This window comes from Anabrus simplex, chromosome 6 (genome assembly GCF_040414725.1).
Source record: "Anabrus simplex isolate iqAnaSimp1 chromosome 6, ASM4041472v1, whole genome shotgun sequence".
Lineage (NCBI taxonomy): Eukaryota > Metazoa > Arthropoda > Insecta > Orthoptera > Tettigoniidae > Anabrus > Anabrus simplex.
In genome coordinates, this window is record NC_090270.1 from 79,950,699 (window position 1) to 79,968,806 (window position 18,108).

Consider the following 18,108-nt stretch of genomic DNA (forward strand, 5'->3'; position numbering starts at 1 on the left):
TCAAATGCCTTAGACAGGTCAATCGCAATACAGTCCAATTGACCTCCTGAATCCAGGATATCTGCTATATCTTGCTGGAATCCTACAAGTTGGGCTTCAGTGGAATAACCTTTCCTAAACCCAAACTGCCTTCTGTCAAACCATTTATTAATTTCACAAACATGTCTAATATAATCAGAAAGAATGCTTTCCCAAAGCTTACATACAATGCATGTCAAACTGACTGGCCTGTAATTAGCAACTCTCCATTTATTTGGTAAAGTTCCTTCATGCAAACAAAAATCAAACAAGTACTTCAGATATGGTACTGTATCCCAACCCATTGTCTTTAATATATCCCCCGAAACTTTATCAATTCCAGCTGCTTTTCTAGTTTTCAACTTTTGTATCTTGCTGTAAATGTCATTGCTGTCATAGGTAAATTTTAATACTTCTTTAGTTTTAGTCACCTCCTCTATCTGGACATTATCCTTGTAACCAACAATCTTTACATACTGCTGACTGAATACTTCTGCCTTTTGAAGATCCTCGTATACACACTCCCCTTGTTCATTAATTATTACTGGAATGTCCTTCTTGGAACCTGTTTCTGCCTTAAAGTACCTATACATACTCTTCCATTTTTCACTAAAATTAGTGTGGCCACCAATTATGCTTGCCATCATGTTATCTTTAGCTGACTTCTTTGCTAGATTCAATTTCCTAGTAAGTTCCTACAATTTCTCCTTACTTCCACAGCCATTTCTAACTCTATTTCTTTCCAACCTGCACCTCCTTCTTAGTCTCTTTACTTCCCTGTTATAATATAGTGGATCTTTACCATTCCTTACCACCTTTAAAGGTACAAACCTATTTTCACATTCCTCAACAATTGCTTTAAACCCATCCCAGAGTCTGTTTACATTTTTATTTACCGTTTTCCACCGATCATAGTTGCTTAGTAAAAACTCCCTCATGCCTGTTTTATCAGCCATATGGTACTGCCTAACAGTCCTAATTTGAATCACTTCCTTTCTTTCGCATTTATTTTTAATTACCACAAAAACAGCTTCGTGATCACTAATACCATCTATTACTTCGGTTTCCCTATAGAGCTCATCTGGTTTTACCTGCACCACATCCAGAATATTCTTCCCTCTAGTTGGTTCCATCACTTTCTGAATCAGGTGCCCTTCCCATATTAACTTATTTGCCATTTGTTGGTCATGCTTCCTGTCGTTCGCATTACCTTCCCAATTGACATTTGGTAAATTGAGATCACCCGCTACGATCATGTTCCTTTCCTTATTGTTTCCCACATAGCTGATTATCTTATCAAATAATTCTGAATCAGCATCTGCGCTACCCTTTCCTGGTCTGTACACTCCAAAGACATCTAGTTGCCTATTACCTTTAGAAATGAGCCTTACTCCTAGAATTCCGTGCTTGTCATCTTTAACTTTTTCGTAGCTTACAAATTCTTCTTTCACGAGAATGAATACTCCCCCTCCTACCTTTCCTATCCTATCTCTACGATACACCCTCCAGTTCCGTGAGAAAATTTCTGCATCCATTATATCCTTTCTCAGCCATGATTCAACTCCTATTACAATATCTGGTAAGTATATGTCTATTAAATTACTTAATTCTCTTCCTTTGTTTACAATACTTCTACAGTTGAGCACTTATAGTTCTCAACTGTAGAAGTATTGTAAAGAAAGGAATAGAATAGAAAAGGAATAGAATTATATTTAAGGAGGATCAGAATGAGGTAAAATTCACATTACAAAGTAATTTACTTCTCAGGTTAATAGAGACCTAAGCTCTGAAGTTTGTTTTTATCCTGTAGGATGTAGTTGGATTTTTCTGGTGAAGTAGACAGTGGAATTGTAGTATTGGATATTGTTGCAAATATGCCAAAATAATAACAGGATTACTAAGGTATACTGTTAAGTGAAAGAGAGAAGAGAATGATGCGTTAGGAGGTAATATAAGCAAACATTGTTATAAACAAATAATTAAGTATTAATTAGGACAAAAGTTTGTGGTAGGAAGTGAAATTCTAAGTATAGTGTATGAACATCATATGAAAGATTAAAATGAGGGTTGGTGGGAGGGTAGGGTGTGGAAAACACTTAATGGTATACGATTCTAGTATTATTGGGAAAGAAATTTATGTAGGGAAGACTGAAGGCTCTTTAGAATATAGTTTCAACAGAAAAGGACTCAGAGAAACAAACATTAAGGGCAAAGTGTAATGACAAGAGAGTACCAACAGATTTCTGAGAGTAAAAATAACAAGTATTAAAATTTTATCTAAATGATGAGTCGGCATAGTATAGTGGTTAAGAGGGGTAAACAGCTGACAAGAATATGCATTATCACGCGTTCTCTTTAATCTATACGTACAAGAGGCCTTTAGGGAAGGATTAAAGGCATACATAATACTACATGACATAAGAATAAATGATGTTGAGTCATCAGTCCATAGAGTGGTTCGATGCCGCTCTCCATGCCACCCTATCCTGTGATAACCTTTTCATTTCTACTTAACTACTACATCCTACATCTGTTTTAATCTGCTTGTTATATTCATACCTTGGTCTAAACCTCCTGTTCTTACCATCTAAACTTCACTAAAAAGCCAACTGAACAAGTCCTGCGTGTTTTAAGATGGTCCTATCATTCTATCTCTTTTTCTAGTCAAATTTGGCCAGATAGATCTTCTCTCACCAGTTCGATTCAGTATCTCTTCATTTGTGATTCTGTCTATCCATTTCACCTTCAGCATTCTTCCGTAACACCACATTTCAAAAGCTTCTATTTTCTTTCTGTGCTAGTTATCATCCGTGTTTCACTTCCATACAATGCCACACTCCAGACGAAAATCTTCAAAAGGATCTTTCTAATTCCTATATCAATGTTCAAAGTGACCAAATTTCTTTTCTTAAGAAAGGCCTTCCTTGCTTGTGCTAGTTTGCATTTTATGTCCTTCTTACTTCTGCCATCATTAGTTATTTTACTACCCAAGTAACAGTATTTCATCTACTTCCTTTAAGACTTCATTTCCTAATCTAATATTACCTGCATCATCTGACTTCGTTCAACTGCACTCCATCACTTTTGTTTTGGACTTATTTATTTTCATCTTGTACTCCTTACCCAAGACTCCGTCAATATATTTCAGCAATTTATCCATATCTTCTGCAGTCTCAGATAAAATAACAATATCATCGGCAAATCTCAGGGTTTTGATTTCCTTTCCTTGGATTGCGATTCCCTTTCCAAATTCCTCTTTGATTTCCTTTACTCCCTGTTCTATCTAAACATTGAAAAACCGGGCGAGTTGACCGTGCGGTTAGGGGCGCGCAGCTGTGTGCTTACATCCGGCAGATAATGGGTTCGAGCCCCACTGTCGGCAGCCCTGAAGATGGTTTTTTGTGGTTTCCCATTTTCACACCAGGAAAATGCTGGGTCTGTACTTTAATTAAGGCCACGGCTGCTTCCTTCCCATTCCTAGGCCTTTCCTGTCCCATTGTCGCCATAAGACATATCTGTGTTGGTGCGATGTAAAACAAATAGCAAAAAAAAAAAAAAAAAACATTGAAAAGGAGGAGGGACAAATTGCAGCCTTGCCTCACACCTTTCTAAATTGCTTCTTCTTTTTCAAGGCCCTCAATTCTCATCACTACAGACTGATTTTTATACAGATTGTAGATAATTCTTTGTTCTCTATATCTGATCTGAGCACCTTCAGAATATCAAATAGCTTGGTCTAATCAATGTTATCAAATGCCTTTTCTAGATCTACAAACACCATGTACGTGGGCTGGTTTTTCTTAGTTCAATCCTCGAAATTGAGATGTAAAGTCAGAATTGCTTCACGGTGGTGATGGTGGTGATTATTGTTTTAAGAGGAAGTACTACTAGGTAACCAGCCTCTGGTGTTCCTACATTTCTTCTGAAGCTAAATTGATCTTCTCCCAACTCAGTTTCAATTTGTCTTTCTGTTCTTCTGTGAATAATGCATGTCAAAATTTTGCAGGCGTGTGATACTAAACTAATGGTGCGGTAGTTTTCACACTTGTCAGCACCGGCTTTCTTGGGAATAGGTATAACAACATTCTGCCGAAAATCGGATAGCACTTCTCCTGTATCGTAGCTCTTACACATTACATGGAAAAACCTCGCCATGCTAGTTTCTCCTGAGGCAGTCAGTAATTCCGAAGGAATGTCATAAATTCCAGGTGCCTTTTTCCTATTTAGGTTTCTCATTACTCTGTCAAATTCTGACTGAAAAAATGGGTCTCCCATTTCATCATCATCAATAGCCTCTTCTTGTTCCAGAACCATATCATCTATGTCCTTACCTTGATACAGCTGTTGGATTTGTTCCTACCATCTTTCTGCCTTGTCTTCTTTCTCTAGACATGGTTTTCCATCTGAACTTTTAATATTCATATACCTAGCTTTCCTTTATCCAAAGGTTTCTGTAATTTTCCTGTATGCAGCATCTTCCTTTCCTAGGACCATACAACCTTCAGCATCCTTGCACTTCTCCTTCAGCCATTCCTCCTTAGCTGTGCTCCACTTTCTATCCACATAATTCTTTAATAGCCTGTATTCTTTTCTGTCCTCTCCATTTTTTCATTCTTATTTTCGTTGTTCATCAATCAGGTCTAGTATCTCCTCAATTATCTGTTGATTCTTACTTGATATTTCCTTTCTTCCTAACATTTCTTCAGCAGCCCTACTGACCTCATTATTCACGACTGTCCATTCTCCCCCTGTTGTGTTTCCTTCAGCATTTTCATTTAGTCCTCATGCAACATGTTCTTGAGACAATCCCTCACGCTATTTTCTTTTAACTTGTCTAGATCACACCTACTTGCATTCTTTCCTTTCTTGAATTTTTTTCATCTTCAGATGGCATTTCATGACAAACAAGTTGTGGTCTGAATCCCTGCCTAATCATAATGAAGTCTATTTGATACCTTCCAGTGTCTCTAGGTCTCTTCCATGTATACAGCCATCATTTGTGGCGTTTGAACCAAGTATTAGCAAGGACTAAATTATGATCAGTGCAGAATTCAACCAACAGACTTCCTCTCTCATTCCTTTGTCCCAATCTGAATTCTGCTGTATTACCCTCTTTTCCCTGGCGTACCACTATATTCCAGTTTCCCATCACAGTTAGATTCTCGTCACTTTTTACATATTGTATTAAATCTTCCATCTCTTTCCATATTCTTTTGATTTCTTCATTATCCGCTGAACTAGTAGGCATATACACCTGTACTATTGTTGTGGGTATTGGTTTGGTGTCTATCTTGACAAGAACAATCCTTTCACTATGCTTACCCGCTGCCCTATTTTCTTATTCATTATTAAACCAACTTCTGCATTCCCCTGTTTGATTTTGTGTTGATAATTCGGTAGTTGCCTGACCAAAAATCCTGCCTACGTACTTCACTTATAACAACTACATCTAACTTTAGTCTATCCATCTACCTTTTCAGATTCTCTAACCCACCACAATGATTCAAACTTCTAACATTCCACACTCCAACTTGCAAAATGTCAGTATCCATATTCCTCATGATGCCCCCTCTCATGTAGTCCCCACCCGGAGATCCGAATGGGGGACTATTTTACCTCCAGAATATTTTACCCGGGAAGAAGCCATCACTATTACATCATTCATACAGAGAGAGCTGCATGTCCTCGGGAGGTAGTTACGGCTGTAGTTTCCTGTTGCTTTTAGCCCTGTAGGAGTATCAACACAGCTAAGCCATGTTGAGTATTATTACAAGACCAATCAATCTTCTAAACTGCCGTCCTTGCAACTTCCAAAATGCTGCTACTCCCCTTTCAATGAACCATTTGTTAGTCTGGTCTCTCGACAGATACTCATGTGATATGGTCGCACCTACGGCTTGGCTGTCTGCTTCATTGGGACGTGCAAGCGCCCCCTCCGCAGCCACATGGTTTGCAAGGAAGGAGAAAACTAAGATATTGCTGACAACATTGCTGTTCTAGCTAAGAACGAAGAAGACCTTTTCCCTTGTGGGTGAGAACAGTAGAATACATCTGTGATATCCCCTGACTATCTTAAAAGGCAACTGAAAGGGGACGCAGAGGCTCTGATCTTCTAAAAGTAGGTTGTAGGCCATCGGGCCTCTAGTTGTACTTTTCTTTTCTATCTGACCTCCCTAGACCAGCTCTTGTTCTCTTCCATCCCCACGGTATTAGGTTTGCGATTCTTTCATTTTCATGCCTAATGCGGCTCTTCTCTTTCTTTTGCTGATACCTTCATTCTATGAATTGTTATACCTTTTCCATTATTTCTTCAACATGGAGAAGTCGTAAACCTCCAAAAGTAACAGTCTTGTAATTCTCTTCTGCTAAGAACTTATGTTTGTAATCTGATTGGGTCATTTAATTTTCAAGATGTATTTGTAGCACCATGTCACAAATGAATCCAGTTTCCTCTCTTCAGTCCCAAGACTCAGTGTTTCACACCCATACAAGGCTACACTTCATATGTTTGCTTTTAGAAACCTTGCCCAAGTTTCAACACTACTACAGATTAAGCTCCTCTCTTAACACTAATCAGAAACAAGATATGTCAAACAGAAAAAGAAATGTGGAAGATGATAAAACTTAGCAAATAATGCATGACCATAACTTTCATTAGGTTTACTTACATACATGAACACTTGGAAATGAAACAGCTGGCTTGCTTGCAAAGGAAGTATTTAAAGTTCAGTGCTACAACACAGAAATATAGTTAGACTTTTAAGTACTATGAACAATGTTCCTCATTCCTATGCTTGTATTGTTTTTCATTTCCAGCTATTAATGGATTTATTGACATGATATAGGCTTTTGGGCTTATTCTGTGTCAAGAAAATAATGTGAAATTCTTTACGTTTCGCACTTCGGTGGCCGTCAAACCTATGATATGGTCCAGGTATGTTGATGATACATTTGTGGTCTGGTCACAAGGTCCTGAGAACTCCATCTATGTCTAAACCGTCTAAATCAGCAACATCCTTCAATTAAATTCACTATGGAGATGGATTACATAAAATCAGCCTCATGGTCCGTATCGCACTTAAACAGATTCACAGTTACGTATTTTTTATTTAAAAAATATTTAGTTGTGAATATGGAGATGGAGTCGGACGGATGCCTTCCTTTCTAGTAAGAAACCGGACGGCTCCTTAGGACATACCATCTATCGTAAGTCTACCCACACAAATCGCTATCTTCATGCAGATTCTCACCACTATCCAGCACAAAAACAAGGCATTCTCACGACACTCACCAAGAGGGGGAGATGAATTTGTGAGCCATCAAATATCCTAATGGAGATGGACGCACTCAACGTCACATTCAAGGGTAATGGTTCCAGCAGTTTGCAAATTCATAGAGCCCTGCATCCCAGAGAAATGACCAAGGAAAGCTCACATCAGGAAGAAGTGAAGGGAACTGCCTACCTGCCTTACATTCACAACACCACAGATCGAATTGCCAAGGTCCCCCGCAAACACAGTATAAAAACTGTGTTTGGCACCAACAACCTGCAGCTTTGTGAAGGGAGCAGGTATATCAAGGTGGGAATGAAGGAAAAACATGGTAGCTAAAGACCTTAGAGGTCGACGCTAATTAGGCACTAATATTTAGAGGCCCCATGAAGAAAAGAAGAAGAAGAAGTGTTTGGCACCATCACTAAAATTGCTCACAGTCTGGGTAAAACCAAGGACAAATTGTCCCCACTTTTACATCCTGAGGTATATGAAATTCTCTGTACTTGCGGTAAGGTATACATTGACCAAACATGCCATTCCGTTGGTACTTGTATCAAGGAACATGAACATAATATTCGTCTCAACCAGGCAGACAAATCAGCAATAGCTGAGCACGCTCTATCGACAGGTCATGATGTCATGTTCCAAGATGCTCGAGCTCTTACCCACACTAGACACTACAGGTCCAGGATTATACGGGAAGCTGTGGAAATACATAGAAATCCTAACAATTTCAGCAGGGAAACTGGCTATCAATTAAGTAATACCTGGTTGCCAGCCATCAAGAATTTACGTAGGTAGTTTCCTTCCCTGTCCGTTCACTCTTGTTATTTCATTTCGGTGATTTCCAAATTCGTACGTTCCTCATCGCCAGATGTTTCATTCCAGGCTTGTGTCAATGTCATAGCTTCATATGTGCGTACACCTGTTATGTTATGTGATCCTCTCGGACTGATTCTGACGATTCCGTCAGCTTCTGCTTCGAACGCTAGCCCTGTACCGCGTCCAGGGAGCCATCTGGTGATGAATGAATGTACCATTTTCACTTCTATTATAACGTCTAAATTCAACGTCATTGTTTGAGAAGCCTTTCTCGTGGACAGTCGAGATTTTTTTCTGATGACACAGAGCACAAAGTTCTCTGCGAAAAAGAATTTCATCTTATTTTGTTGACACGGCATAAGCCCAAAAGCCTATATCATGTCTACAGGTAGAGCCCTGCATGGATGCGGATATCCACGAAGTTAGTGTCTTGGTGGATACAAACTGTATGGCAGTGTGGATAATTTTGTTGATAATTTCTAAATAATGTTGTTTATTGATTTTCACTCAGGTATACTCTTGTTTTTGCTTGTGGTTAGGCGGCCCTTGACATTGGTATGAGAGAATAGTTATATATAAAGAGCCTTGAGACCATGAAGCCGTAAATCTGTCCTAAGCCTAACTGGCTCCTGCCCGCAATTAATGGAAATAAGGAACAAAGGTCAATACGTCGGTAGTTGTTGCAAGAGAAATTCCCTCATAAACCTGTGACTGCAGCGGTTCTGGTGCCAGGTGTCAGGCCTAACATATTATTTTAACATATATTTATCTGTTTCAATACCTTGAGTGTAATGTAGGCTACTATAGTTAAATCTTTAAATTATCCACCGATAACCATTTTGTGGATGCGGATAACCATTCGCGGATGTGGGTGCGGATGAAGGAAATGCGGATATTATTTTGCATATCCATGCAGGGCCCTATCTATAGGTATGGGCCGTGAAAGCATCAATGGTAATATCAATGGATTTGATTGCGAGTTTGCTGAGCAGTTCAGGTCGCCTAGCTGTGAGCTTCGGGAGGTTGTGGCTTCGAATCCTACCGTCAGCAGCCCTGAAGATGGTTTTCCATGGTTTCCAATTTTCACACCAGGCAAATGCTTAAGCTGTACCTCATTCAAGGCGATGGCCACTACCTTCACAATTCTAACCCATTACCATCCTTACGTCGCCAAACATCTTTGATGTGTTGGTACAACAATAAACCAGTAGCAAAAAGGAAAATTCAGATTATGAAATAGGGCCTCCTTTGCGAATCATGTGACCTTGCCATGGTGGGGAGGCTTGCGCATCCCAATGAAGCAGATAGCCTAGCCGCAGGAGCAACCATATCGGATGTGTATCTGTCGAGAGACCAGACTACCGAATGGCTCATCAAAATGGGGGTAGCAGCATTTTGGAAGTTACAAGGATGGCAGTTGAGATGTTTGACTGATATGGCCTTGTATTAATACTCAACATGGCTTAGCTCTGTTGATACTGCTGCACGGCTGAAGGCAACGGGAAACTACAGTCATAGCTAACTCCCGAGGATGTGCAGTTCTCTCTGTATGAATGATGTACTGATGATGGCTTCCTCCGGGTAAAATATTCTGGAGGTAAAATAGTCCCCCATTGGATCTCCGCATGGGGACTACATGAGAAAGAGTGCGATCATCAGAAATGTGGATACTAATATTTTGCGAGTTGGAGTGTGGAATGTGGAAGTTTGAATCATTGTGGTGGGTTAGAGAATTTGAAAAGGTAGATGGATAGACTAAAGTTAGATGTAGTTGTTACAAGTGAAGTACGTTGGCAGGATTTTTGGTCAGGCGACTACAGAATTATCAACACAAAATCAAACAGGGGAAATGCAGGAGTTGGTTTAATAATGAATAAGAAAATAGGGCAGCGGGTAAGCATAGTGAAAGGATTGTTCTTGTCAAGATAGACACCAAACCAATGCCCACCACAATAGTGCAGGTCTATATGTCTACTAATTCAGTGGATGATGAGGAAATCGAAAGAATATATGAAGAGATAGAAGATTTAATACTGTATGTAAAAGGTGATGAGAATCTAATTGTGATATCAGACTGGAATGCAGTGGTAGGCCAAGGAAGAGAAGGTAATATAGTAGGAGAATTCGGATTGGGACAAAGGCTGGTTGAATTCTGCACTGATCATAATTTAGTCCTTGCTAATACTTGGTTCAAACACCACAAACGACAGCTGTACACATTCATGAGACTTGGAGAAACTGGAAGGTATCAAATAGACTTCATTATGATTAGGCAGAGATTCAGAAACCAGGTGTTGGTTTGCAAAACTTTCCCAGGAGCACACGTGGACTCTGATCACAACTTGTTGGTCATGAAATGGCATCTGAAGTTGAAAAAATTGAAGAAGGGAAGGAATCCAGTGAGATGGAATCTAGACAAGTTGAAAGAAAAGAGTGTGAAGGATTGTTTCAATGAACATGTTGCACAAGGACTAAATGGAAAGGCTGAAGGAAACACAGTAGAAGAAGAATGGACAGTTATGAAGAATGAGGTCAGTAGGGCTGCTGAAGAGATGTTAGGAAGAAAGGAAAGATCAACTAAGAATCAATGGATAACTCAAGAGATACTAGACCTGATCTATAAATGACAAAAATACAAGAATGCAGAAAATGAAATCAAGAATGAAGTGGATAGGTAGTGCAGGGCAGCTAACCCTTTGAGCCCCGAATTATACTTTTGAACAAAAAAAAAATTTTAACAGTTATTCTAACAGTTATTCCGTTTCAATACTGTACTGTGAACATGTAAATGTGTGAATTTTTTTTTTTTTCAAATTGGTTAAGAAAATAGAACACGTTGCTTTAAAGCAACATTGGAGTCAGGAGTCAATATTTTATACATAACAATTCAACAGACTTAGGTTTGTTACAAAGTGTAACCTTTATGTATTCCTATTATTTCAGCTTGTATATTTTAACAAACATATTATTAACAGTTAAAAGTATAAATGGTGTTATATACAGGGTGGCTGAGAAGTAGTGACTCGTTGTTACATTGCAGTTTTACATGAAAACTGTGCAAATGATGATGAAATGATGGTGCACAATTGGTCATATGACAAAACAGAACAACACTTGAAATAGTATTTATATTAGTAGAAAGAGTTCTTGATAGAGGGAAGATGAAAACAGGCTCATATGGAAAATTGTAACTTTCGAAGGTAGTGAAACAGTCACGAATACTTGAACTGCTAATCCCTTCATACTCGCATTCTGTCTTCATGGATGTCATTACTTATTGTGGAAGTTATAGAAGCAATTGCGTGCAGATGTCAAACACAGATGCACTTTACATTCAGTACGCAGCAACTGAGTGAATCCAGTAGGGCAAAATTTGCAGCGACCTTTCTTTTCCTCTTATTGTGGCCAGTGCCTACATTTATCATATCGTACATCTGCAACAGGTCTTGGGACAAAATGTCTCTTCTTTTTAATTTCCTTAGGTGACTCACTTGGGCGACCTTGTTTCCTACATTGTGTTTTCCCTGCCCTAGTCAAAGCTGATGATGTTTCAGCTTGGAACTTCCGTAGTGAATATTCACAATTCTTATTTTGTTGCTTCAGGTGTCTTCGGTATAGAAGCCAAACATTGAGTACGGCAACTCCAATGCACCAGAACACAATTCTCATGTACCATTTCAGAGAACGGATATCAATTCTGTACAATTCAAGCAGCATATCTGCCAAGTCAACATCACCCATAAATTGATTGTACTCTTTCACGATATATGGGCGATCAACATTAATCCGTTTCCTGTTGCTCAGCGGCTGCATACGTAGATATTAAGTCTACAATATACATTTGAATAATAGGCTATACTTATTTCACGGACAAATATTGCCTTAATAAGGTTACCACGTTTTCAGGTTCAATATCCAGATCCCTTCCACTAGTAAATAAAGATGTTTCATCTTCTGTATCTGAAAAGTTATCATCTTCTAGGTCAGAAATATTACCATCCAATACTTTGTCAAGAAGGTCTTCTGTATCTCTTTCAGTCCTAAGTATTGAGTTAATTATCTACCGAGTTTTATTTGAACAATGAAGCTTTTAATATTACTCAGCCCCAGTGTAGCTTAGGAGCAACACGATTTTTCAACCAATGCACACAAACACTGTCGATTCCTTCACTGAATTTAAAGGTAGAATATGAATTCTGGAATATATCCTGTAATAATTATAGTAGATAGCAGTTTCAAAACTCAAACTAAACACATGATAACACAAGCTGAAAAAAATTCAGTGCAGTTTCCCGCCATTCTGTGATGCAGCTGAATCCAAATAGTACACATACTATCATGGAATAGCAGACATGAGGCATCTAGTGGGTGATTCAGGAACTACTAAGACATGGATTCAAAGCAACATCGGAGTTCAAGGGAATAATTTTGTCTTCTGGTACTAAAACATGTTGTAATATCATGTAGCTCTGAAGCAACACTAGGGCTGAAAGGGCTAAGGAGGAATGGCTGAAATAGAAGTGCAAGGATGTTGAAAGTTGTATGGTCCTAGGAAAGGTAGATGCTACATACAGGAAAATCAAGCAAACCTTTGAAGAAAGGAAAACTAGGTGTATGAATATTAAGAGCTCAGATGGATAAACCACTTCTAGGGAAAGAAGACAAGGCAGAAAGATAGCAGGAATATATCCAGCGGTTGTACCAAGGTAAGGAAGTAGATGATATGGTTCTGGTACAGGAAGGGACTGTTGATGCTGATGAAATTGATAACCCAATTTTGAGGTCAGAATTCGACAGAGCTTTGAGAGACCTAAATAGGAGCAAACCACCTGGAATTGATGACATTCCCTCTGAACTACTGACTGCTTCAGGAGAAACCAGCATGGCGAGGTTATTCCATTTATTGTGCAAGATGTATGAGACAGGAGAAGTGCCATTCTATTTTCGGCAGAATGTTGTTATACCTATTCCCAAGAAAGCCGGTGTTGACAAGTGTGAAAACTACCGCACCATTAGTGTGGTATCACACGCCTGCAAAACTCTAACGCATATTATTTACAAAAGAATGGAAAGACAAGTTGAAAGTAGTTGGGAAAAAATCAGTTTGGCTTCAGAAGAAATTTAGGAACGCGTGAAGCAATCCTGACGTTACGTCTGATCTTAGAGGATCAAATTAAGAAGGGCAAGCCCACATACATGCCGTTCGTAGATCTTGAAAAGGCAGTTGATAATGTTGATTGGACCAAGCTATTTGAGATTCTGAAGGTGATCGGGATCAGGTACCGAGAAAGAAGAATTATCTACAACAACAATCTGTATAAAAATCAGTCTGCATTGATAAGAATCAAGGGCTTTGAAAAAGGAGTGAGGCAAGGCTCCAGTTCCCCCCCTCCTTTTCAGTGTTTGTATAGAACTGGCAGTAAAGGAAATCAAAGAAGAATTTGGAAAGGATCACAATCCATGGAGAGGAAATCAAAACGCTGAGATTTGCCAATGATATTGTTATTTTATCTGAGACTGCAGATGATCTGGAGTTGCTGAATGGTATGAACAGAGTCTTGGATGAGGAGTACAAGATGAAAATAAATAAGTCCAAAACAAAAGTAATGGAGTGCAGTATATGAAGTCAGGTGATGCAGGAAATATTAGATTAGGAAATGAAGTCTTAAAGGAAGTGGGTGAATATTGTTACTTGGGTAGTAAAATAACTAACGATGGCATAAGTAAGGAGGACATAAAATGCAGGCTAGCACAAGCAAGGAAGGCCTTTCTTAAGAAAATATATTTGCTCACTTCGAATATTGACATAAAAATTAGAAAAATGTTTTTGAAGACTTTCATTTGAAGCGTGGCATTGTATGGAAGTGAAGCATGGACGATGACTCGCTCAAATAGAAAGAGAATAGAAGCTTTTGAAATGTGGTGTTACTGAAGAATGCTGAAGATGAGATGGATAGATCGAATGACGAATGAAGAGATACTGAATCAAATTAGTGAGAGGAGATTTCATGGCTAAAATTGATGAGAAGAAGAGATAGAATGATAGGACACATCTTAAGACACCCAGGACTTGTGCAGTTGGTTTTTGAGGGAATTGTAGTGGGTAAGAATGATAGGGGTAGACCAAGGTATGAATATGACAAGCAGATTAGAGCAGATGTAAGATGCAGCAGTTATGTAGAAATGAAAAGGTTAGCACAGGATAGAGTGGCATGGAGAGCTGCATCAAACCAGTCTATGGACTGATGATTCAAACAACAACGTGAAATAGGGTACTGATGACACTGCTCCTACCTCTTTTATTACATTGGCTTTTGGGTTAAATTGGGAGTAATGTAAGTACATCAATTTCAAGACAAATGTTTATATAAAGTGTGTAATAAAATCATATTTCTGCAGTGTAATTAGTATCATGTCCCTCTGGAGGTGTTGTTTGGTAATAAATATTACTTTCTTTTTTTGTTCCTAGCCTTTCTTGCGATTGACACTGTGTGTACTCTTCCTGACTAACCCTGTGTGGAGGGATGATTTCACTATTGTTTGTTTCTATGATGATTGGTAGTGTATTGTGTGTAAATTAAAAGGGGTTTGATAATAATGAAAATTTAATTCTTAATTATTTTTTTCTTTTTCCTCCACAACAGAAACGATCTTGTGGAAAACACAAATGTAATCAGATGTGCTGTATTGATATTGAACACATATGCCCACTGGTCTGCAACCATATGTTGAGCTGTGGCCAACACAGATGTGAAGAACTCTGCCACCGAGGCCATTGTCAGCCCTGCTGGAGGACCAGTAAGTGCCATTTCAATATATAGTTCTTAAAATTATATTTCATAAAAGTATGTCAACATTTAATTACATGGTCTGTTATAGGTTTTGAAGAGTTATACTGTGAATGTGGTGCCAGTGTGATGTATCCACCCATTCCTTGTGGGACTCGTCCACCTGCCTGCACTAAACCCTGCTCCAGGCAACACGAGTGTGACCACCCAGCTCTTCATAACTGTCACAGTGAGCCCACCTGTCCACCTTGCACAGTTCTTGTGCAGAGATACTGCTATGGCAAACATGAGGTATAATTTATTGCATTATTGTTGCTATACCTTGTTAGAGAGGGAGGTACTGAACTCTACAGAGGATTCTGTGTGTGTTCTTCTAGCTAGGAAATATCAGCCTTAATTTTGTATTTAGAAAATCCTATTTTATTCAATTCAGGTTGTTTAATTTGTATCTCAAGACATTTTTATAATGTTTTAATGCCGCCAATAGCCATAAGAAACAGAAAAACACAATGACATATATACATGTGTGCTTACGTAGATCAGTCAGAGATCAGTCTTTCACAAATTCACTAACTGAGCACTAATAGAGCATTCCTGTATATGGTATCGTCCTCAGAGTTGACTACAAAATTTTTTGCACACACACAAACGCGCGTGCGCGCACACACATTCTCTCTCTCTCTCTCTCTCTCTCTCTCTCTCTCTCTCTCTCTCTCTCTCCCCCTCCTCTCTCTGATCACTTGGGTTTTGTGGAATTTTCCGAGCACAACTTGAAATGAAAACCATGGACCGCCATTCAGGTAGTTTGTACCCATACACCTTCTGTCCATCATTTCCTCGGCAGTGTAGAAGGATTCCCAAATATCCATTTTCTTGGCTTTCAGATCTTGTAGGAGCTTCTCGTAAACAGCAGTAGCTGGCAATATTACTTAATGTTGGAGATCCTCGGTCAGATACGTTTCCCTCGTCAGCTCACATACCAGACACAGTCTGGTGGTCTTTGATACTCCCAGAACCCTTTTGAGGTAGCCTTGATTTTCTCCAGTTCCTCCAATTGTTTACAGGGAAGATATTCTCCTATGAGTTTGTGACCATATTTCGGCACCAGTATCCCTTTCGCCTTAAAGAGCTGCATACTGCTACAGTGAAACCTCGATTCTCCGTTTTTCGAGGGACCATGAAAATAAAACGTACAACACGGGAAAACGGAAAATCCGGGAATGAATGAAAACCATCAACAATTTGGCTAAACATCACAAAAATTAAATATGTATAATTATAATCTTACAAAAACTCCTAAACCAAACCAAACTACAGCCCCAGTGGGACTTTGCCTGCCAAGCGACCGCTGCTCAGCCCGAAGGCCTGCAGATTACGAGGTGCGCATGGTCAGTGCGACGAATCCTCTCGGCAAATATTCCTGGCTCTGTAGATCGGGGTCGCCATCTCACCATTAGATAGCTCCACAATTAAAGGTATTCACGTAGGCTGAGTGGACCTGGAACCAGACTTATATCCAGGTAAAATTGCCTGACCTGGTCGCAATCGAACCCGGGCCCTCTGGATGAGAGGCGGGCATGTTAGACCGTGAAACCGCATTAATTACTGGTACGCGAGTTCAAAATCTCGGTACTTTATATTCAATTTTACAGGGGAATCTTAGTTAGTTTCCCGTGAAAACTTCTGTCAGTTCAGCAACTTTGATTAGGCTAGCCAAACTTCGAAAAATCTAATAACGCCAAGCCAAACGACAATTGACCACAAGTAGTTTTTAATTCTCTCATCTAATAAAATAAAGCACATTAGATACAAAAGCACCCAAAATGATGGCGAAATCCGTTCATTTCTTAATCTTTCATTGTAATTTGGTCTCCAGTATACTGTTCGTAGTCCGTTTCTGGAAATCTCGTACCGCGCAAATTAGGCCTACATCGACTTTTAAAGGTTATGTTGAACTGGAAAACATGGTTTCGAATGTAAGTATCGATTCTTAAAAGTTCTCAAATGCATTATATTCAATCCTGCGCGTCACAAATCCAATGAAATTGGAAAGATAAAAGAAATGTAAAAACTTCAGAAATTTTTTTATTATGTAGGGTGCAACAACTGTTTTGGTCTCGCTGACATATCATGTACGATAATATCAAAAGGTACTGAATTTGTGTTAAGAAGGAACAGTTTCGATTCCTGCCTGAAAGCCCAGTTACTCTGCAGTGCCCTGAGCAAAGTGCTGAAAACCTCTTCGGTAGTATGATCGAAAAAATGTAAAAATATAAACATCTAACCCTGGACATAATATGGACGTTTTATAAGTGCGAACATATGACGAAACTCGTTCCGTCTTCATGCAGAGCTGTCAAAATGCGCCGTGTCTCCTTGCAATTGTTGTGGGCACCCTCTGCTTTATGATTTTCCGAGATTCTCTAAACAATACCACCCGAATGCGATGCTAAGATGGTCTCTTATGCAAGTTCACCGCCGATCGCTTTTCTAGTACCGGTACAGTACTTGCTTTAATTATCGCAGTGACGGGGAGTTAACGCCAAGATCCATAAATATGCCATAGCCGTCCTTTCGTGAGATACAGTTTGTTAAAAAATGATTGATCGAGGATTTAGCATTGATGGGACTGGAATTTCTGGACGGTTGATCTGGGAAAGCGTTTCTTCGAGGAACGGATAATGCGGGACTTTTACAACGTGATTTAATTACGATGCTCGCGGGACCACGTAATTTGAACACATATTCCGGGAAAACGTATTTTCCGGGAACGGATAATCGAGGTTCCACTGTATTAGGGTAATATTCCCTATATCATTCATTGCTCCGATCTCCGCAACCATCCTGGTTCTGAGGTGTATTCGGAAGCAATGCCTACTTGTTTGCAGAGTCAAACCTAGATACAGTATTTAAAATAATCAAGACATTTTTAGTATGCAATTTCTGTTACTTTCTGGAGCCATTCTGCGCTTGTAGGTTGAAGGAAGCAAGCTAGTATGAAGAAAATGTTCGCAAACCATTCCAAAATATAGAACCATGCAGTTCTCTCCTGTCAGGGTGATAAGACTGAGAAACTGCAATATTTGAAAGTGCTTGGTTTCAAATCCCAGTGCTGACAGTAGCTATCCTGAATGATTTCCTCGCACTCTATATCCTTTCTCTAAAACAGGCTGTTTTAACCGGTATGCTGTGAATGAGCCGCTAGT

The 18,108-nt window shown here is 39.3% G+C and overlaps 1 protein-coding gene across 2 annotated transcripts in view; it reads left to right on the forward strand.

Moving 5' to 3' along the window:
• The window catches only part of LOC136876130 (protein shuttle craft), a 180,885-nt gene that overhangs the window by 86,849 nt on the left and 75,928 nt on the right, over positions 1–18,108 (forward strand). For both annotated transcript variants that reach the window (XM_067149824.2, XM_067149825.2), the window contains exons 7-8: positions 14,759–14,912; positions 14,994–15,193. In XM_067149824.2, the coding sequence (XP_067005925.2) occupies positions 14,759–14,912; positions 14,994–15,193 (354 nt within the window). The remainder of the gene's footprint in view (positions 1–14,758; positions 14,913–14,993; positions 15,194–18,108) is intronic.